The following is a 19,616-nucleotide window of genomic DNA, read 5'->3' as shown; positions in this document are numbered from 1 at the left end:
TAAGCCCTTGTGTTCGTGATAAAGTAAACTCCCCAAAACACGAAAAACTAGTTTTTCAGATGGTTTTAGGGACAGTCTATTTCACTAAATTCAAGTTGCTTTGGCATCGGCTTTTGAAGGCGTATATTTCGCTCAGTGTACAATATACATAAATGCTTGCAAATTAGGGTTTATGCACATATATTTAAGTTGATTGTCTTATTACATTTCTGGGATTCACAAATCATGGACGTGCACGCTTAACAATGCGCTTACAACACCTTCAATGAATTTTTAATTGTCAATCGCAACAGAGTTCTTGTTTGAATGTCACCAACGAGAAGTTATTCTGCTTCTCAACGCCCAGAAGCGCACTCGTCAACCTAACCGAGCGCCATGGCGAACATAATCGACAGTATATACGGATTTCTAACAGCGCCAGGTGATCTATCCAGTAAGTAGTTACTCATGGCAAAATACGAAGAAGATAGATAATATCTTAAAATTCTTTACAGCAGGCAACCGCTTTCTGCCCTACCATGGCGCCTTGCTGCCATATCTGCTAACCACCATCTTCTATGTGTTGTTCGTATTCAAAATCGGGCCGTTCTTTATGAGAAACCGTCAACCCTACAACCTGAGGTCAGTGCTACGGTACTACAATATTGGACAAATCATTTACAATGCCGTCATTTCAACCTTGGTGAGTGTCGGACTACACTTAATGTGTCTCATTCTAATAGACATGTTTGTTTGTATTTTAGGGTCTTTACTTGTATGTGATAAAGGCTCCGTTGGCCCTCAGTTGCATCACCATACTGCCCACCGGTCATCCGCTGAAGAATATTGAAGGACTCATGAGCGCCTTGTATGTATTCAACAAATTCATCGATTACTTTGACACAATATTCTTTGTGCTGCGCAAGAGCTACAAGCAAGTCACATTTCTGCACGTTTATCACCACATCATGATATCATCTCTGGCCTTGATCTACATGCGGTATTCGGGCGGTGGTGGGCATCCAGCCACGGTTGGAATTTTGAATTCCTTTGTGCACGCGGTAATGTACACGTATTATCTGGTGAGTGCGACACATCCGGAAATGAAGAACTCGCTGTGGTGGAAGAAATATGTGACCAAGCTGCAGCTCATCCAGTTCGTGGTGTTATTCGTTCACCAAATGTGGCCCTTGGTGGTGCAAACGGATTGCGATTATCCAAAGTTCCTCTTGCTGTTATCATCTTCACAAGCTATCTTCATGATTTACCTTTTTAGTAGCTTTTATATTAGAACGTACATCACAAGACCGAAAAAGGAAGCCCGTGTAGCGCAGGAAGCTAAAACACGGTAAATTTAATTAGTTATTTATTTAGTAATAAAAATCCAGCTGATATGAGCAAAATACTCGTTAAAACCTTTAAACGTACGAAATATGTTGAAAATGTGATGTCTTGTTAGTAATACCTTTCGAAATAAAGCAGCATTAAGCGATCTAGAACGCTTCTGAATTTAAGGGGATCAAAAACAATTAAGACAACTTATATGGCTGTCAAAATGGAAGAATAAATATGTACTTACGTCATTCAGAGCCTACAATTAGGTCTTAAGGAAATGAGTATACTTTTGCTATTTGTAGAGGGCTTCTCTTGGGAGATTATGAGGGAATAAAAAGGGAAGAGAACTATATATTTTACTCTAAGAAACCTGGACAGTTCAGGTAAATCATGCACATAATGCGTTATATATATTCCCTTTATTAGTTGATGATTATTTTGTGGAGTTTTCAGTATGAGAACACAGGTTCTAATTTGTATTATATAGAAATTTGTGAAAGTGGATGACCTAAGTATTCATATTATCTTTAAAACAATTGAAAACTTGCCTACGACCAAAAATATCATAACTTTCTCATGAAGACACACACATCGAAGCATAAATAATGAATTTAAAAAAACTCTAAAGGCCGGAATTGCGAAAGTTCTGTGCCAAGAACGGTGAACTATTTTGTCTAATGACAAGGCCAAGGCTTCCAGAAAACCAAAAATTTATTAATTTACGAGTTTTACTTTGGCTTGTGCAGAATTAATATAATTTTCAAAAAAAAAATTATTATTTTTTTATGTAGTTACATACATATGAGAATATATATATATATATATATGTATGTTAGTATATATGGTGTTAAGTATGAATAGTGCTATCAGTTATAATTTATTGAAAGTGTCTACAAAAAAGTTTTCAAATGGTGCAATGAAATACTTTTATGTAATTCTCGACTAAACCAAAACCAAATCGACAAAAATTAAGTATTCCTCTGACACTTTGAACTTAATTAAATCAGTGAATTGAAATTATGTAAAATTGGGTCCGACACAAATCGCGCAGTTCTAATGTCGACACGAAACTGAGGCGCAACAGTATGCCAAAGTGATTGAACGAGCTTCGTAGTCGGCGAAAGTCAACATGATGGATATTGTGGAAAGTGCCTACGTCCTGGTAACAAGCCCCAGCCCCACCAAGGAAGGTGAGCACGTGAATGTGGAAGTGCTTAGTGAATACACACTTATATAATTTTCATAATTTATCAATAGGCTACAACTATCTACCCTACCATGGCGCCATACTGCCAGTTATACTCATCGAAATCGCATATGTTTCGTTTGTGTTCAGAATAGGTCCATGGTTTATGAAGAATCGGGAACCCTACAAGTTGACGGGCGTTTTGCGTTACTACAACATAATGCAGATACTTTTCAACGCTGTCATGGCGGTTTGTGTAAGTCTACAGTTCACAAGTAACATGAATTGCGCCGAAACGTTTTGAACCACAATTGACACATTTGGTTTGACTATATTTCAGGGCATTTATGTGTACTTCTACAAGAAAGCCGTGCCTATTTCTTGCATAACGGTGTTGCCTTGGGAACATCCGCTCAAGTCGATTGAAATGGTGGCCAGTTACGCTTATGTAATCAACAAGTTTCTCGATCTTTTCGATACGATATTTTTTGTGCTGCGCAAGAGCTATAAGCAGGTGACCTTTCTGCATGTCTATCATCACATCTTGATGACCAGCATATCATTTATTTATATGCGCATTATCGGCACTGGTGGACATGCGGCCATCACCGGCATCATGAACTCCATTGTGCATGTGATAATGTACGGCTACTACTTTGTGAGTGCCTCCAGTCCCAATGTGAAAAACTCGCTGTGGTGGAAAAAGTACATCACGCAAATACAAATTGTACAGTTTGTTTTGGCATTAATACACAATCTGTGGCCACTAGTCGTGGATACGAGCTGTTCGGTGTCGAAGACATTCTGTGTGTTCGCTGTGATACAAGCCGTCATGATGATTTACCTCTTCGGTAGTTTCTATAAGAAAAGTTATTTGGATGCGAAAAAGAAAGTTGAGAAAAGTAAGTGATCTGGAATGATATTACTACTACATACATATATATGTGTACTCGTTAGTTGAGTGCAGTCGAGGCCTTGTATTTGTATCTATCAGTTCGTAAATTATGTATAATAAGTGAGCAATTTTATAAAATACATTAACGAATCAATTATTACACAGAAAAGATGTGTGAGTTTTTATTTTTCTCCAAAAATATCTATATATCTATTCATCCATATCAACATTATTTTGGTTTCGCTCAAAGTTATTGAATTCAAAATACAGTTTTGTTGGTTCTATGCGAATAATAACCCTTTGGTTTTGACGTAAGAACCAGCCATACATCCATAGTTCATTGCTAAGCTTAACCTTTGGACCCAACTCACATCTAAATCATAACAACAAATATTGAGGGAATCATTTTGCAGTTGTTCAAAATATATTTTAACAGTTAGGTCGGTTAACAACGTTAATATAATTACATTTTTTATATTTATTTCAACAAATTCTGAAAATCACCCGTGAAATGATTGAAAAAAATTTAATAATGCATAAATTTGGGAGCTCCACACGAGTTCGCAGCTTTAAGTTGAATAAAAATAGGAATTCTGATACCAAATACTGATGTTATTCTGTCAAATGTTTCAACATTCAAGTATACGGCTGCATTCCAAATAATTAAGAACAGTTGACTTTATTCAATTTTTATTTTAATTTATCTGTAGACGGCTCTTTTGCTAGATCCATTAGACGAAAAGCAAGCATACGCATGAATTCAAAACTATTTAATTTAGCGGATATTAGGCAGCACAGTTACAATCAGTCATGTCAAGTTTCCGCCAAATTCAATTAAGATTGACAGAAGTTTGACAGTTAGCTTTAGCATTAACTGAGCAGAAAGTGATCCAGTGTTGCAAAACAATGTTAATGAATTAAAATTTTACAGGGTGTCACATTTATACTATACTACTAAAACTACTTTTATTTTTGGATATTTTTTTGAATTTTTGATTTATTTTTTGGGTAAAAACGAACAGACAAACTGTTTTCGTCATAAACAAGCAGCTGCCAAACGTAACTGATTAAAATTTTGAGATCAAACTTAACAGAAAGTTCGTAAAATTTAAAGTTTAGAAAGTTCAGAAAGTTTAAAAAATTTATCGATTTATCGATTTATATTTCAGGCACAGTCGGGTAAAATTTGACGAAACCCAAAATGCAAAATTTCTATTTTCTTTCAATATGTATGCAAAGTTTAGAAATACTATAAAGAATTTTGGTTGCTCTAATAATTTAGCCACATACTTTACTTTGAATGCAACAAAAAAATTGCAAAAAAATAAAATATTCCAAATTTCAGAAGTCGACATCGTGCACACTTTCAGCATTTTTGAAAGAAAGTTGACTTGAGAGTACGTCGAGCTTATTAAAAATCAAAGCTTCTCATTTAACGATTAATTTTTCTCATACCCACAATACCTGACTTAGCACTCACGAGTACAACTTCAGCGATTGCAGCACGCACATATTTGCAATGTTCCTTCTCGGTTTAGCACATAGTCTGCCTCGATAATAGTACATTCAACCATGTGGCCCTCCACCTTGAAAGACGGACGCAGCCGGTAAGTAGGTACATACATATTGCATGTGCTTAAACTAGTTGTTATGTATGTATATATGTTAGAACGCGTACACGCTTTTAAGCTGAACCCAAGAGGTGTCTGATTTAAATTTTCAAATACACAATTTTCTCTTTGTGTTTTTTCTTATGCAACTCCCAGCAAATATACCACACATTCGTGGGACAAAGTCTCGGCTGTTACATAAGTTATAGAATTTTGTAATAAGACGGTTCATTTCGCTGATAAGGTTGGGAGATTCAAAACATTCAGTACAAGGAGTTTCAGTATTTCCAGCATTTTTGCCAAGCGCATTTAATGGACGACGGAATATAATACATAGATATATAAGACACTACAGCAGATGGTGAAGATTACAAAAAGTATATTATTATGATTCAATTTCGTTAAATTTATTCGTAAACTGAACCTTATGAAGGCTTAATAATTATCAGTTAAAAGCTGCATATAAATATTTAATTTATTTTATTTTATTTTTTATTTAAAAAATTTCTAATTTCTTTAAGCTTCCAGTCTCATTTCCAGGTAAGCTTCATTGCAGTCTCTTTCGATCAAATTATTTTCAATGTTTTCATCGTCTCATAGCGGGAAAGTTCGTTTGCAATAAAAGTCCTTGAAAATTTTAATAATGTAAATAAAATAAATATTAAAGTTATATAATTATGATGAGAGGATACTCTGATAACCGAGTGCACTTTTAAATATATTTTATTTAATATAGTCTTCTTAGTAATGCAATGCCATTTTAATATATCTAAAATCGATTAAAAAAAAACTAAACAAAATTTGATAATTAGAAAAAAGTTGACTTAGAACTTCTGCTGATGACAAACGCACGCAGTTAGCTCGAACTTCAGACTGCGAAACAGTCCCCGAGTTGAACAAAGCTTTTCACAAGCGAGTATGTGCATTCGTAACGAATCTAACTACAACAACGTCATGGAGTTCATAGCGGAAACGCAAAGGCGCTCCCGAACTGAAGAGTGTTTTAGTAAGGTTTTAGAGTACAATCGCTTAGGCATTGGTGCATGCTAGTCCAAATTCTAAAATTCTATGCGTCGCGTGTCAATATTATTGTGCAAATTGCTTGGAATGCAACCAAAACTGCGTGTAAAAACGCGCTTTCAAGGGACGTGATTGAAGACTTCATTAGATGGAGCGGATAAAGATTAAGTGGGAATCAAGTGAAATTTAACTATCCCTAAGGATACTTGTAAAAAGTATAACGTTTACATGTTATGGATCTATGAAGTTGCACACATACCGGACATATATGCAATCATGCACTCGCTGTAGCCAATGATAATGATATTCTAATTAATGATAATACTTTTTAAAGAAAATGTAAAGCTTGCATTCGATTCGTTTTAAAACAAAGGAAGCAATATGTTAACCTTTTTATACGCAACTAGCGCTCGACGGGGAACGTTGTGTGCAGCACGGATTTGATTAAAGTGAAACAATGTTGAGCCGACTTTACGATTTACTCACAAGGCCCACTGAAGTTGTGGAAGGTTAGTATTGCTTCTAATAAATTTATGTAAAATTATTGAAAAATGTTGTTCTCCGCTTTCTATTTGAAAAAATTCTCAGTCTATGGCTTACTGCCATTTCATGGCGCTATGTGGCCCCTTGTAATTGTGAACGTCTTCTTTGTCGTTTTCGCCTTCCGCCTTGGACCCTGGCTGATGCGCAACCGCGAGCCTTTCAATCTCAAGCGCGTACTTATGGTCTACAATGTATTTCAAATTATATACAACGGCATAATGGTGGTTCTAGTAAGTGTCGAACACAGGTCACACAATACTCATTAAATTATTGGTTAATCGACTAGTGCGCTCTACGCTTCATTTTCGCTTTCTTTTGACCTTTCTTTTGTTCCAACAGAGTGTCATCTTGCTATCGCATTATGTGGCGTCGGGTGGACTAGCCTGCATCCGGCCGATGAGCATGGATCACCCGGCGAAAAAATTTGAAATATTCTGCGCTCTATTGTACATCAGCAACAAGTTTATCGATTATTTGGAGACGCTGTTCTTCATACTGCGCAAAAGCTACAAGCAAGTAACGGTCCTGCACGTCTACCATCACATAATGATGACGACCTTCATATACATGCACATCATTTTGCGTGGCGTCGGCGGTCAGGGAAGCACAATTGGCATGCTCAACGCACTCGTCCACGTCGTCATGTACGTGTATTATCTGCTGAGCTCCATCGATACGGAACTGAAGAAGTCGCTGTGGTGGAAAAAGTACATTACACAATTGCAGCTGGTACAATTCGCCATTGACTTCGTCCATCAGATTTGGCCACTGGTGGTGGCGCGCGACTGTCCCGTATCTACAGTTTGGCAAATCATTGCGGTGACACAGGCCGTGGTTATGATGTGGATGTTCGGCAACTTCTACCTTAAGACCTATATTAGGAAGCGGAATGACAAGAAGCTGACTGGAAAGCAATCGTGAGCACGATCTCCCAACTGGGCCGAACTCAGATGTTGGTTTACCGACAGCCCAATGCCTTGTAATTATTGGATTTTTTTTGTGATATTGCAATAAGTTATAATTTTTAAAAGTAAATATGAAAGTTTTTTTGAAAAGATTAAGGCGTTTCACTTATATTTGTTACGAGACGCATAGTTTTGATTGTTGTAATATTTTGAAAGTTCAAAAAATTACAGTTATTGCCAGCAGCACTTTCTACCGTAAAAAACCAGGACTCCGTGGAGCAAAGAAACTCTGAATTCTTCTATATATGAAATGGTGATCCTGACCCTGTGCTAAACTAATTAGTTCCGCCATTACTTCCATGTCAATTTTGTGTCCAAAGTGCACAGGACGCCGTCCAGCCATCTGGTGGGGAAGGTTCGTCCACCTATGTAAGCGCACTTGAATGAACGAAAACATACATGTATGTACATGGGTGTGCGTATATTCAATTAAACATTTCGAACAAGTCACATATATATACATATGTACATATGTATGCATAAATATGTATATTAGTTTACCTAAATTAATGCGCGCCAGCAACGCCGTGGCAAACTAAAATTAGCATTTAATATCATTTAAATAAAAGAACAACGCCAACAAAAGCCGATGCTCAATAAATAGCAACAGACTTTCACACACAAAAAGCGCAAAAGCGAAACCCCAATATTTAGGTGCTAAAATTTTATAGATTTGCTGAAAATGCAAAACCACGATGCGGGCATAAACAATATACCCACTCACGCACACACACACACATCACAACCACACGCCCGACATCAGACGTCAGACAATTGGGAAAAACACTTTTGGAGGTGTTAATGACGTCGGTGAAGAGAATTTCTGCTCAATGAAAATGTTGCAAGGCTGCGGCTATTAGACGGCGCAGCGTACACGAATACAAACACATTTACATAATATGTAAACAACAGGGATCACAAACAACTAAAGTGATCACACACTAAATTTAAGATCATCGATGACGTCATGACCGCTTTACACCCACTACTTTATATACATACTTACATATTAAAGAATCTTCGGTATATTTGTAGATATAAGAAAATGGACACTGCTATTTGTGGCAAACGCGCAGATTTGTCTAAACCAGAGTCACGTTCTTCTTGCTTTAATTGCATGCCGAAATACATATGTACTATACATACAGCAAAGCAAACACTTTCATATACATATGTATGTAAATAAAAATGATGTTGGAAATTAGTAAGTGAGCGCAACCAAATCCAAAATATCAACCACGCCATTTCCCTTCCGCCCGGCAACCGAACTCCTGCCCACGTGTGCGTAAATTGATTTGATTGCGTTTATTTCGCGCGTAAATTTTTCAACACAAATTTGCTTCCCCAGAACCGTGCGATTCATCAATAAACCGAAACTGAAAATTTGTGTGCACTTTTATTTGCATATTAATTACCTTAAAAAATAAGCAAAGTACAATAACCTATTGTATTCGTATGTATGTACGTATGTACATACATACATATACCTATGCATATGACTTCGCATTTTGGTATTTTGTGTTACTCATACGCCGTGTATGCTTGCGCTTCTATGCATTTCGAGCAGCCAATATTAATAAATTAATATCACTTACTTATACCGGATTGTTATTAAAATTGAAAGAAACGCACAAAGAGATCTAAATAAAGACACACACATATATGTATACATATGTATATATGTGTAATAAACTCATTTGGCTTACTGGGTGCATGAATCAATTTGTGGTTGAATATTTCGGCACTTAATTAAATGTATTTATTTATTTATTTATGCCCATAAGTTTGTTTGTGTGCGCTTAATTCGTTCCGCATTCGTTTTGCTTAATTGCACGCGGTTGTGCGGAAATTTTAACTAATATGTACATGTGCACAATTCCGGATTTTTTACATGCAAGTATGCAAATTTGTTTTTGTATTTGAGACTGTGTACAAAGATTTTCAGGGAGAAAAATATAAATTCAACAAATTGCGGATGTAAAAGCAAAAAATAAAAAATAATGCAAAATTTAAATTTATTTATTCCAAATAATTCCCAATAGTCATTGAATTAGAAACTGCATTATCGACAAACCGGTTTAAAGATTCACAATAAATAAAGCCAAAACAATAATTTAGGCAAACCATATCTCAATTTGTATTGAAATGTTTCCCATGTGTGCTGAATACTTTTTTGTTGTTTTTATGCTAACTTATAAAACTTTTCAGACTTTAATTAAAATAATAATTATAAGTAAAATGTAGTCACAAACTTTTCACACGTTTTCTCAACACCTACCTTTCACCATAAGCTTATTAAACACATCCAAAAAAATTTGACATTTAGCTAAAACTCACTACATTGTTTATCACCGCAAGCAGGTGTGAAGAAAATTACTTTAAAATCATCAATTAATACATAAATATCAATTAAAAATGGCTGCGAAAGTTTCATCAGGCAATAATAAAGTCTTCCAAGCGGTAGGTAGTGTATATAAGTTAGTATTAACTGCGATTGCAGTTACGAACTAACCTCACCCGGCCGCAGTATTGGTCCAATTACTCACATTTTCATTGAATTATACAAAAACAATGCTTTGGTGCTTATACAGGACGATGTGCACATCTCATTTGAAGACCAACAGAAAATCAATCGTTTTGCAAAGCACAATGCCCGTATGGATGATCTCAAAATGGAATTGGACATGAAAAAGAACGATTTAAAGAGTGTCGAGGAGGCACTGGATGAAATCGAGCTTTTCGACGAAGACGAAGAAATACCATTCTTGTTTGGTGAAGTTTTTCTCACACACAAATTGACAAAAACACAGGTATAACTTATATAAATACTTGTTTTTTATTGTTTGTAAATTTATGAATTAACAAAAAAATATATATTTACCTTATTAGGAATTATTGGCTGAGGTTAAAGAGCAAACATTAAAGGAAATTGCGGCAATTGAAGTGAAAGCTAACGAAATCAAAGCCGAAATGAATGAATTAAAATCACATTTATATCAACGTTTTGGCAGCAATATTTCGTTAGAGAGCGAGGATTAGCTTGTGTAAAATTGTAACAGTCAAAAATTAGTAAGCAACTAATATTGATTCAAAGTAATGTCGAACATAATATTCATTATAAAATAATACAATATTAAAATTAAATTAAATATTTACAGTATAAAACTATCCAGTCTGAGTGCCAAAAATGAACATGAGATTGTCGCTTGCATTTTCCAGGCAAGCAGCCTAAAAATATAGATGTTTAATATATATAAACATGGTATTAAAAATGAAAATACCTCCAAGAAATTTGTGTCGAAAGGTGTCTTGTAATGTTTCCAATTTGTCAATGCATTTATGTTATGATTGCTTGGTTTTGTTTCCAATGTCAAGTTCTGTAAAAAAATAGCGATTTTGACATAATTACAATTTAACCATTAGTATACATTACTACCTCTCCATCACCATTGCAACTGCAATTTAAATTTTCGTGAGTTTGACATATAGAATAATCTTCTTGCAAACAGAATAAATTCGAAAGATCCTCAGCTGTAAACTTCATGATATTTTCATTATTTTTTCCAACATTTTGTATTACACAATCTCCCAAAGATAACTTCGCTGTCTGCCGTTGAAATATTTTCTCTTCAATGCAACCGGCAGTTACCAGTCGATATATGTGCACATCGCTGGTTTGACCATCACGCCATATACGTGATATTGCTTGCGCATCAATAGCGGGATTCCAGTCATTATCGAAAAGTACCAATCTTGATGCTCCTATCAAATTGAGACCAACGCCACCAGCTTTTGCGCTAAGTAAAAACACTAGAGAGTCATCTGAATCGCTGTTGAACTTTTCGACATTATTATTCCTTTCTCCTACACTGGTGGAGCCATCTAGCCGTAGACTTTTTATATTCAGAAAATCACATAAACCTTGTAGCATGTTAAGCGTTTTGGTATGATTTGAAACTAGCACACACTTTTCTCCATTTTGTATTGCTGACGAAATAAGGAAGTGTTGTACCAATTCTAGTTTCGCCGAATCGAAGGGTCCCATTTCCGTACAATCTGGCAAACAACGTTCTAAAGTGCGTGTCAGTAGATTAGGTGTTTTTGTACGCGCCACCAAGGAAGGATGATTGCAAATCTTTTTCAATACAGTAATTATTTGCAATGGCGTTAAATCTTTTAAAATTGTTTCCTTTCGCTGTGTGTAGAGATGAAGAGCTTTTTGCAACAAAAACTGTTGAAGCTCCGATGGTTGAACGAAACAAATATACTCATACTTTTTCGGCAAGTATTGCCCATTCACGTTCTGTAATCGTCGAAGCATAAATGTCTCAGAGATTTGCATAAGTTCTCTGCTGCGTTCAGCTGCTAAATTCTTTACTTCCGTGGAAGCTTCGGGGCATTGGCCTCGTTGCAAAGGAATCTCGAAATGTAAATGAAATTCTTCATAACTGCCCAATATGCCGGGATTTACGAATTCTATTAAAGAGTAGAATTCACTCAAATCGTTTTGTACTGGTGTGCCAGTGATTATTATTCGACGTGGGATGTTCAGCTCGCGGAGGGCAGCTACTATTTTAGTTGATTCATTTTTCAATCTGTGGCCTTCATCGCAAATTAGCATATCAAATTTTAAGCACTGGAATTCAGCAACATTTGAAAGCAGAAATTCATAAGAAGCAATTACAAACGGAACGTGTTGTTGCTTGGAATAGGAACACAACTTTTGCTTTCCTCCTACTACAAAAGCATACATACGCTCGCATTTTAACCATTTAGTCACTTCATTTTCCCAATTTCGTGTAAGACTACTGGGAGCAGCAATAAGAACTCGATGTAATACTCTTTCATCACCATAAGGTCCTCCTTTCAATAATGTATGCGCAAGAGTAAGGCATTGTAGGGTTTTTCCCAAACCCATTTCATCGGCAAGAATGCAGCCTCTATATTTTGGATTCTGAAAACCCATGACGCATTTATAAAGAAATGATACTCCATCTTTTTGATGTGGACGTAAAAGTTGGGTAAGTCTATATGAGACCTCCACTGCATGTATGGGTAGATTTGTAGGATTTAATATACCAATATAATTTTGAGGAGGAGACGGCAAAATGAAGCCCTCTGACTTTGTGATCCGCTTATTTTCACGGCTTATAAATATATTTGATTTTGCTTCGTTTAATATTTGGGGTTGATTGCTAGCCGCCACTTCTAATATTTCAATTTCCTTATCCCCAATTAACAATATTGCTCCAGTCACCAAATCAGACAAGTTAATGTTTTCCTCTATACCCAACTCCTGTCCTTTATCATCTTTAAGTACACCTCTCTTAATGTCAGAATCAACATCAAATACTCCATCTCCATTCCAGGTCTTATTTTTCTTAGTGGTTTTTTCGCGCCAAACGACATTAAATGATAATTTTTTCGTTAACTTTTTATCCTGAACGTTTTTTGTTTCACTGATTCGATCATTCAAGGTTTGATTCTCCAATTTATATGGGGTTTGGAAAAGTGTAGTTATCTTACCCTTTTTGCTCGCTTCCTTACTTTGTACTTTCTCCTCAGAATTCCAACGGTTCTCTGCATACTGTTTTCTTATAGCAAAATATTGGTTACCATCGGTTATTTGTTCCAGCAGTTCAATCTCTCTGCCTCCTACAATCATTTGATATCCTTCTTCCAAATTATTAATCTCAAACTTTGTATTAGTACCCATATATCTCCCGGTGCTATCCTTAAGGACAGCCCGTGGTGGGTTCAGTTGCACTTCTAGTAAGCCATCTCCGTCCCATGTTTTATGCTTCTTTTTTGTCATTTCGCGCCAGACCACATTGAAAATAATTTTTGTATTAAAAGTATCATTATTTTCTTTAGTTGTTTGCTCTTCGAATTGAGTGCTTCTGTTCCTCGATGTGCCCCAACTTTGCTCATTCAGAGTGGTCGAACTTACTTTATCATCTGCGTCCCCTCCTTTTTCAAATAATTTATCAATTCTTCTACGTTTTTCGATTTCTCGCTCTTTAAGCATTGAAGGTGCACAAGACCTCCTCATTTTAACATTTAACAGGAAAGAAAAGTGAGCTCAAACTATACAATATTTTCAATTAAATCCAGCTGGAAAAGGAATAGTATTCAAAAAGTTATAAGAAATAAACAAAAACACCACAGACTCAAATAGTAAACAGATCCCTTGCCAGACTATCGCATTCACCAGTTCGAACTCAAAAATCTTAAAATGTTAATTTTAATTTAATGTTAATTTTATATTCAATTAATAAAAATCTTCTAACATATAGTTGCATATTTTACGAACAAAAACAAATTCTGAAAGATTTAATTATATTAGTTTTATAAGTCGAATTATGTCAAATAGGGACTCAGTGTTATAATTGTCATTTGTAAAGGGGTGATTGGCAACCATACACGTGTTTTTATCTGCTCATTTCTTCTTGTTCCCTTTGCCAAGTTATTTACTATTCTATTGCCCTCAGTGAAGCCAAGTTAAATATTAGCCGAGAGGTTGCGTTGAATTTTTTAAATTTTTACTAAAATAACAGCTAATTTATATCAAAATGGTGAGTTTTAAATTCGAATAGTGTGTGTTGATATATTACAAAAAAAATATAAATTTCAGACCGAAGAAGTCAGTCCAAAAGCATTCCCGCTTGCTGATGCTCAACTCACGGCGAAGATAATGAACTTATTGCAACAAGCGCTAAACTACAATCAACTCCGGAAGGGAGCCAACGAAGCCACTAAGACCCTTAATCGGGGACTTTCCGATATTATTGTAATGGCTGCTGATACAGAACCAATCGAAATCCTTTTGCATTTGCCCTTATTATGTGAAGATAAAAATGTTCCCTACGTGTTTGTACGTTCCAAGCAGGCATTGGGACGTGCATGTGGCGTATCTAGACCAATTGTAGCGTGTTCGGTTACAACAAATGATGGCTCACAGCTAAAATCGCAAATCCAATCAATTCAGCACGAAATTGAAAGACTTCTAGTTTAATGTGATAAACTATGTATTCAAACTAAGATGTACAAATAAAATATACTTTGTGAAATAAAAATATCTCTCATAAAATGAATTATGTTAATATTACTACCACAAAAATGTTTACTATTTTTATATTATAAAATATATATTATATTATAAAATATTTGTCGCAAGTTATCCTAAACGTTAAGTAATTATTTGGAATACTTACGTTGTATAACGATATACATATATCGACATTATACATATTTATCGGTGACTAGTTTGTTTTAATAAAAGTTGTAGCCTACCTTATTGAATGTTGGCATCCCTATTCAATAAAAATTTCCCACTAGATATCGCTCTATATTGTCATTGTATATTTCTTTTTACCTGTTCTTCGCAAAGAATAGGCGACGTCTAAGTTTTGTCAGCACGTTATTTGTACGCCAAACTATCGTGAAACCTTTGAAAATATTCTCCAAACAGTGAAAAACTAACTTTCAGAATGGCGCAATTCGATTTAACAAGAATAAATTGTCAATTTTTGGACAGGCATCTTACTTTCCCGTTGTTGGAATTCTTGTGCGGAAAGGAGGTTAGAAATATTTCATTCGCTTTGTAGTCATTTTCTATGTATTTTTTTTTGTAAAATATTTATTATTTCTATTATTTTAGATATACAATCAACAAGAATTGTTGGAATACATCCTAGATACGGTCAACAAAACCAACATGATCGATTACACCATGGACACACGTAAACGTTTAAACCTTAGTCAAGAAATGCCGGAAGAGTTGGTGCAACGCAAGGCTGAGGTGCTGGCTACACTAAAGCAATTGCAAAATGAAGTAGCACCGATTATGAAAGCTACCGATATTCTTAAGAATGGTGAGAGCATGAAAGACTCCAAAACTTTTGTTAATGCTCTGCAAAAGGATTACAACTTTAAGGTGGAACATTTGGAAAGTGCATACAAGCTGGCTAAGTATTTGTATGAGTGCGGTAACTACCAAGAATCAACGTCCTACTTATATTTCTGCCTGATTGTGATGTCACCAAACGACAAGGTATATTGTTTTATATAATTTATGAATATTGCTAAGAAATGTTATATATTGCTTTTTTTGTTATAGAACTACCTTAATGTATTATGGGGAAAATTGGCAGCTGAAATTCTGACCTTGAATTGGAATACAGCTTTGGAAGATTTGACACGCTTGCGCGACTATATCGATAATGCCAATTTCACAACAATACAAGCACTTCAACAACGGACCTGGTTGATCCACTGGTCAGTGTTGGTATTCTTCAATCATCCCAAAGGTCGTGATCTTATTATTGATATGTTCTTGTATAAGCCTCTCTATTTGAATGCTATACAAACAATGTGCCCACACATTATGCGGTATTTGGCCACTGCTGTCATCATCAATCGTACGCGTCGCAACGCACTCAAGGACCTCATCAAGGTGATCCAGCAAGAATCGTACACCTACCGTGACCCCATAACAGAGTTCCTTGAATGTCTTTATGTGAACTTTGATTTTGAAGGTGCTCGTTTAAAACTGCACGAATGCCAAACTGTGATCTTGAATGACTTCTTCATTGTCGCCTGTTTGAGTGAATTCGTCGAGGACGCTCGTCTAATGATTTTCGAAACTTTCTGCCGTATTCATCAGTGCATCACGATTAGTATGCTTGCTGACAAGCTGAACATGAAACCTAGCGAAGCTGAATGCTGGATTGTCAACTTAATTCGCAATGCTCGTTTAAATGCCAAAATTGACTCAAAATTGGGACACGTTGTTATGGGAACTCAACCTCTGAGTCCCTACCAGCAACTGGTAGAAAAAATTGATTCATTGTCTATGCGTTCAGAGCATTTGGCTGGATTAATCGAGCGTAAAAGTAAGCAGAAGAACCCCGAATCGGCCGACTCATGGAAATATTATTGAATATAAACGAAAAAAGTAGTCTGTAAAGTGTAACACAAACGAATTACAATTACGTACTAAAGGGTTGGATTTGCTTGCTAGTGTTCGGAAGGAGTAATATTTAATACAGCATAGAAAATGTATAATATAAATTTTTGTATGTACCACGCAAAACACAAAAAGGCTGGAATAAAACAACATCTATTATTCGGGCTGCATATTTGAGTCTTATTTTTTTCAATTCTCCAAAATTTTTACAAATAACTTATGTAGGAATTTACATCAAATCTTAAGCTGTAGGAATTTCCTTTTTTTTATATAAATACAAGTTTTGCAGTATTATATTTTAATTAATATTAGGACAAGACGAACATCAATTTTCACAATTCTCATTACTCTCACACAGTTTTTGCCATAGATTGCAACAACTTTTTGACAGCAAGGCGATTGTTTTTGTATTGAACCACTGGTTAAGCAAATGCATACCTTACAACTAAAATTCAATTGCACTATATTTTCACATACATATAAAAGCATATTATTGGAATTTTCAAACAAATATTGTATTATGTTAATTCTATACTAAAGGGCATAACAAATTGTGTTTTAAATCGGCGAAGCATGTATATTCCGCACAGATTTAGTATACACCTCCAACTCTTCCACCGCGTCAACCTTAAAGTCATCCAACAGGTGGGTGTGACCATCATCCTCCTCATGTCATACAATGAATTGCTATCTTGACTTTTTGGCACTGCCAGCACTCTTTCCCTTTTTAACGACCAACCAACTTCGCGTGGGCAAGTTTTGCAAATAGTTTATCCAACGCCGAACACACAACAACCACACAATGCCATATACTATACATATAATCGATTCAATGTAGTAGCCATCGAAGACAATTTTACATTCACCACCGGCGGCCTCGCATTCCTAATTAAACATTTATTATTTATGATATAAAATTATATTTCAAATAGACTTACCGATTTTTGTGTTTTTGTCAGACAACTATTTTGTGTGGCCACTTTTGGGTCTACATGGGTACACTCTTGCCATGTTAGTACATCCACCAACCACAAAACCACAGTGTTTGGCCAGTTTCCTCCCAGATTCGACAGTGTGTTGAGGAATGTCATGTATGTACCACCTACTGCAGGATCGGAAATTTTCGCGAAAAATGCCATTACAGCGACGAACATGCAGTAGAGGAACACCTGGTACAATGCGTAATTAACAATTAAGAGCACATAGTAGTAGATGGGTACATGGCCGTTCGATATCATAAAAGGTGTGCAATAAGTAATGATGGCCGCTATCGTACTAAAGACAATTCGATATGGTATGGCTTTCACATATATCTCCATTGGGCGTGGTCCGTGGGTATAACGGCTCACGATTAGTGGCAACACTATTTGCAATGGGATTATGGGCACAACCAGTAGCGCTAACTTCTCTTTTGGCACACCAGCATCGATTAATTTTAATGATGTGACTGCATCACAGGCGGCAAAAGTAACTTTGACGGTTAACAATATAGCGGCTAAAATTTGTATGGGGCGCATGCGCACCATGTCAAAGAGAATTTTGTAGCTCTCGCGTAGATTCAACTCGTGTTCATCGGTGTAACGTGCCGCCGTATGTGCATCCTGTACATCGTTCTCCTTTTTAAAGATCGCCACTAAAGTCGTCACTACCATGAAACAAACTCCCCAGAACCATAAAAATTCAGGCAATGTCACAAGTCCTGTATCCAACGGTTCTGTGCGTAGATAATTGTTGCAAAAGTCTTTTGATTCCAGCGCTATAAAGACCACATAGCCTAGAAAGTAGCCAGCGGTTTGGCCCACACTGTTGCATGTGGACGCATAACCAACATTGCATCGCTTCAACATAGTAAGCGCCCAACCATCTACAGCAATATCTTGGGTAGCGGCCAAAAAGTTAAGTAAAAAAAACAGCATGGTTAAGAATGGTACATTGGGATCAGACCCATTACCACCTAACCATCGTTCTACTTGCCATGATAGGAAAAGCATAAAGATACCAATTAGATATTGCGATGGAACCAACCATGATTTTCGTCTTCCAAATCGCCGAAAGTAGATGGAATCAACAATTGGCGCCCATAAAAGTTTCATACTAAAAGGCCAATACGCGAAGGAAAATTCGGCTTGCTGTTTATAACTAGCTCCACGATTCTGCAAAAGCATCGGAACGGCCGCTATCAGACCCAATGGTATACCTTGCATTACGTAGAGGAAGAAAAGTATGGCAATATTTCCGCGATCGCCGCGTATATCTGTTTTCTCATGAAATTCATCATTTACATTCGATGAACAGTCCGACGGTGGTGTTTCGACCAGCAATTTCTGCTTGTCACTTTCATCAGCCGACATCCCATTCGTTTCCTGTCGACGGCGCACAGTCATATTTCTAAAAGAACGTTTATTGTGATTAAAATTGTCAACGCTTTCAATAACCTACAATATTTACATTAGTTATTTTTGAAATCGATCACAGCGACACGTCAGTAACTTTCTGCCTTCTTACATGTATGCCCACTCTACAACGTATAGATTATAGGTTGGTGCATTTGTACTGCGTGTCAGAATTTATTCGATTGAATTTACATAAATTTAAGTTTTCATTACATGTAACATATGCACACAAATATCGTCCGTTTATTTGTTGCAAAAATATTTTCGGGATTTAGTTCACAAAAATTTATAAATGTTAATACACAAAATCTAAATTAAAACCGGAGCTACAACAAGAAAACCCAAAGCACTTTTAGAATACAATTTACCAACAATTTATTTTGTGCTTTTTTGTTTTGTGCTGAGAATAGGGTCGCCAATATCATAAGATTATGAACGTTTCATTTCGTAACCGATTACTTCGCAAAAACATAAAATACGACTTTATTATGTTTTATTTGAATCCAAGTGTATAACCACACTTGGTCAATTAAGTCTTGCCACTTTTGGCAAAAGAATTATTAAATTATTAAATAAATATGGATTTTTACATAATGCTAATATATGATAACTCAATATCACAATGAAGAGAGAATTCCTTACAGAAAAAGAGAATAAGCTCCTAGTAAATATTGAGAGTCGGTACCTCTGGCCGACAGCTGTTATGCGGTCAATTCAATCAA

General features: G+C 36.0%; 9 protein-coding genes across 13 annotated transcripts in view; 6 read left to right on the top strand and 3 right to left on the bottom strand.

The window, feature by feature from the left end:
• Positions 1 to 19,616, bottom strand: part of LOC120772629 (myc box-dependent-interacting protein 1) — a 193,215-nt gene that overhangs the window by 48,903 nt on the left and 124,696 nt on the right. The window lies entirely within an intron of this gene.
• On the top strand, positions 227 to 1,472 carry LOC120772635 (elongation of very long chain fatty acids protein F-like). Its single transcript, XM_040101358.1, has 3 exons — positions 227 to 433; positions 495 to 682; positions 744 to 1,472. Exons 1-3 carry the CDS (start codon positions 376 to 378, stop codon positions 1,329 to 1,331), a joined length of 834 nt encoding a protein of 277 aa, XP_039957292.1. The 5' UTR covers positions 227 to 375; the 3' UTR covers positions 1,332 to 1,472.
• LOC120772637 (elongation of very long chain fatty acids protein F-like) lies at positions 2,377 to 3,564 on the top strand. Its single transcript, XM_040101360.1, has 3 exons — positions 2,377 to 2,504; positions 2,572 to 2,756; positions 2,841 to 3,564. Exons 1-3 carry the CDS (start codon positions 2,444 to 2,446, stop codon positions 3,408 to 3,410), a joined length of 816 nt encoding a protein of 271 aa, XP_039957294.1. The 5' UTR covers positions 2,377 to 2,443; the 3' UTR covers positions 3,411 to 3,564.
• Positions 5,256 to 7,603, top strand: LOC120772636 (elongation of very long chain fatty acids protein F-like). The gene is made up of 5 exons (XM_040101359.1): positions 5,256 to 5,382; positions 5,534 to 5,545; positions 6,360 to 6,534; positions 6,614 to 6,798; positions 6,908 to 7,603. Exons 3-5 carry the CDS (start codon positions 6,483 to 6,485, stop codon positions 7,487 to 7,489), a joined length of 819 nt encoding a protein of 272 aa, XP_039957293.1. The 5' UTR covers positions 5,256 to 5,382; positions 5,534 to 5,545; positions 6,360 to 6,482; the 3' UTR covers positions 7,490 to 7,603.
• Positions 9,883 to 10,630, top strand: LOC120772639 (probable prefoldin subunit 4). Its single transcript, XM_040101362.1, has 3 exons — positions 9,883 to 9,993; positions 10,125 to 10,343; positions 10,423 to 10,630. The coding sequence occupies exons 1-3, from the start codon at positions 9,949 to 9,951 to the stop codon at positions 10,570 to 10,572; spliced, it is 414 nt and encodes a 137-aa protein (XP_039957296.1). The 5' UTR covers positions 9,883 to 9,948; the 3' UTR covers positions 10,573 to 10,630.
• On the bottom strand, positions 10,617 to 13,672 carry LOC120772628 (DNA repair and recombination protein RAD54B-like). Its single transcript, XM_040101344.1, has 3 exons — positions 10,970 to 13,672; positions 10,815 to 10,910; positions 10,617 to 10,761 (listed from the first exon to the last, which is right to left on the bottom strand). Exons 1-3 carry the CDS (start codon positions 13,583 to 13,585, stop codon positions 10,699 to 10,701), a joined length of 2,775 nt encoding a protein of 924 aa, XP_039957278.1. The 5' UTR covers positions 13,586 to 13,672; the 3' UTR covers positions 10,617 to 10,698.
• On the top strand, positions 13,999 to 14,627 carry LOC120772640 (NHP2-like protein 1 homolog). Its single transcript, XM_040101364.1, has 2 exons — positions 13,999 to 14,108; positions 14,168 to 14,627. The coding sequence occupies exons 1-2, from the start codon at positions 14,106 to 14,108 to the stop codon at positions 14,546 to 14,548; spliced, it is 384 nt and encodes a 127-aa protein (XP_039957298.1). The 5' UTR covers positions 13,999 to 14,105; the 3' UTR covers positions 14,549 to 14,627.
• LOC120772632 (eukaryotic translation initiation factor 3 subunit E) lies at positions 14,941 to 16,613 on the top strand. Its single transcript, XM_040101354.1, has 3 exons — positions 14,941 to 15,113; positions 15,194 to 15,586; positions 15,653 to 16,613. Exons 1-3 carry the CDS (start codon positions 15,024 to 15,026, stop codon positions 16,472 to 16,474), a joined length of 1,305 nt encoding a protein of 434 aa, XP_039957288.1. The 5' UTR covers positions 14,941 to 15,023; the 3' UTR covers positions 16,475 to 16,613.
• Positions 16,658 to 19,252, bottom strand: LOC120772630 (acetyl-coenzyme A transporter 1). The gene is made up of 3 exons (XM_040101352.1): positions 18,950 to 19,252; positions 17,440 to 18,889; positions 16,658 to 17,386 (listed from the first exon to the last, which is right to left on the bottom strand). Exons 2-3 carry the CDS (start codon positions 18,883 to 18,885, stop codon positions 17,189 to 17,191), a joined length of 1,644 nt encoding a protein of 547 aa, XP_039957286.1. The 5' UTR covers positions 18,886 to 18,889; positions 18,950 to 19,252; the 3' UTR covers positions 16,658 to 17,188.

The sequence above is a fragment of the Bactrocera tryoni genome, chromosome 3 (genome assembly GCF_016617805.1).
Source record: "Bactrocera tryoni isolate S06 chromosome 3, CSIRO_BtryS06_freeze2, whole genome shotgun sequence".
Taxonomy (NCBI): domain Eukaryota; kingdom Metazoa; phylum Arthropoda; class Insecta; order Diptera; family Tephritidae; genus Bactrocera; species Bactrocera tryoni.
Note: the sequence above shows the minus strand (reverse complement) of the source record. Positions and strands in the feature narration are given on the sequence as shown.

What these genes read in the sequence shown, in the direction of transcription:
- LOC120772635 (XM_040101358.1), top strand. Translation starts at nt 376, where the DNA reads ATGGCGAACATAATCGACAGTATATACGGATTTCTAACAGCGCCAGGT. An exon ending in AGCGCCAGGTGATCTATCCA is followed by an intron (nt 434 to 494) that starts GTAAGTAGTTAC and finishes AATTCTTTACAG; the next exon opens with CAGGCAACCGCTTTCTGCCC. An exon ending in ATGCCGTCATTTCAACCTTG is followed by an intron (nt 683 to 743) that starts GTGAGTGTCGGA and finishes TTTGTATTTTAG; the next exon opens with GGTCTTTACTTGTATGTGAT.
- LOC120772637 (XM_040101360.1), top strand. Translation starts at nt 2,444, where the DNA reads ATGATGGATATTGTGGAAAGTGCCTACGTCCTGGTAACAAGCCCCAGC. An exon ending in CCCCAGCCCCACCAAGGAAG is followed by an intron (nt 2,505 to 2,571) that starts GTGAGCACGTGA and finishes ATTTATCAATAG; the next exon opens with GCTACAACTATCTACCCTAC. An exon ending in ACGCTGTCATGGCGGTTTGT is followed by an intron (nt 2,757 to 2,840) that starts GTAAGTCTACAG and finishes ACTATATTTCAG; the next exon opens with GGCATTTATGTGTACTTCTA.
- LOC120772636 (XM_040101359.1), top strand. Translation starts at nt 6,483, where the DNA reads ATGTTGAGCCGACTTTACGATTTACTCACAAGGCCCACTGAAGTTGTG. An exon ending in GCCCACTGAAGTTGTGGAAG is followed by an intron (nt 6,535 to 6,613) that starts GTTAGTATTGCT and finishes AAAAATTCTCAG; the next exon opens with TCTATGGCTTACTGCCATTT. An exon ending in ACGGCATAATGGTGGTTCTA is followed by an intron (nt 6,799 to 6,907) that starts GTAAGTGTCGAA and finishes TTGTTCCAACAG; the next exon opens with AGTGTCATCTTGCTATCGCA.
- LOC120772639 (XM_040101362.1), top strand. Translation starts at nt 9,949, where the DNA reads ATGGCTGCGAAAGTTTCATCAGGCAATAATAAAGTCTTCCAAGCG. An exon ending in ATAATAAAGTCTTCCAAGCG is followed by an intron (nt 9,994 to 10,124) that starts GTAGGTAGTGTA and finishes GTGCTTATACAG; the next exon opens with GACGATGTGCACATCTCATT. An exon ending in ACAAATTGACAAAAACACAG is followed by an intron (nt 10,344 to 10,422) that starts GTATAACTTATA and finishes TTACCTTATTAG; the next exon opens with GAATTATTGGCTGAGGTTAA.
- LOC120772628 (XM_040101344.1), bottom strand. Translation starts at nt 13,585, where the DNA reads ATGAGGAGGTCTTGTGCACCTTCAATGCTTAAAGAGCGAGAAATCGAA. An exon ending in GTTGCAATGGTGATGGAGAG is followed by an intron (nt 10,911 to 10,969) that starts GTAGTAATGTAT and finishes ATTTTTTTACAG; the next exon opens with AACTTGACATTGGAAACAAA. An exon ending in TCGACACAAATTTCTTGGAG is followed by an intron (nt 10,762 to 10,814) that starts GTATTTTCATTT and finishes CTATATTTTTAG; the next exon opens with GCTGCTTGCCTGGAAAATGC.
- LOC120772632 (XM_040101354.1), top strand. Translation starts at nt 15,024, where the DNA reads ATGGCGCAATTCGATTTAACAAGAATAAATTGTCAATTTTTGGACAGG. An exon ending in AATTCTTGTGCGGAAAGGAG is followed by an intron (nt 15,114 to 15,193) that starts GTTAGAAATATT and finishes CTATTATTTTAG; the next exon opens with ATATACAATCAACAAGAATT. An exon ending in TGATGTCACCAAACGACAAG is followed by an intron (nt 15,587 to 15,652) that starts GTATATTGTTTT and finishes TTTTTGTTATAG; the next exon opens with AACTACCTTAATGTATTATG.
- LOC120772630 (XM_040101352.1), bottom strand. Translation starts at nt 18,885, where the DNA reads ATGACTGTGCGCCGTCGACAGGAAACGAATGGGATGTCGGCTGATGAA. An exon ending in TGACAAAAACACAAAAATCG is followed by an intron (nt 17,387 to 17,439) that starts GTAAGTCTATTT and finishes ATGTTTAATTAG; the next exon opens with GAATGCGAGGCCGCCGGTGG.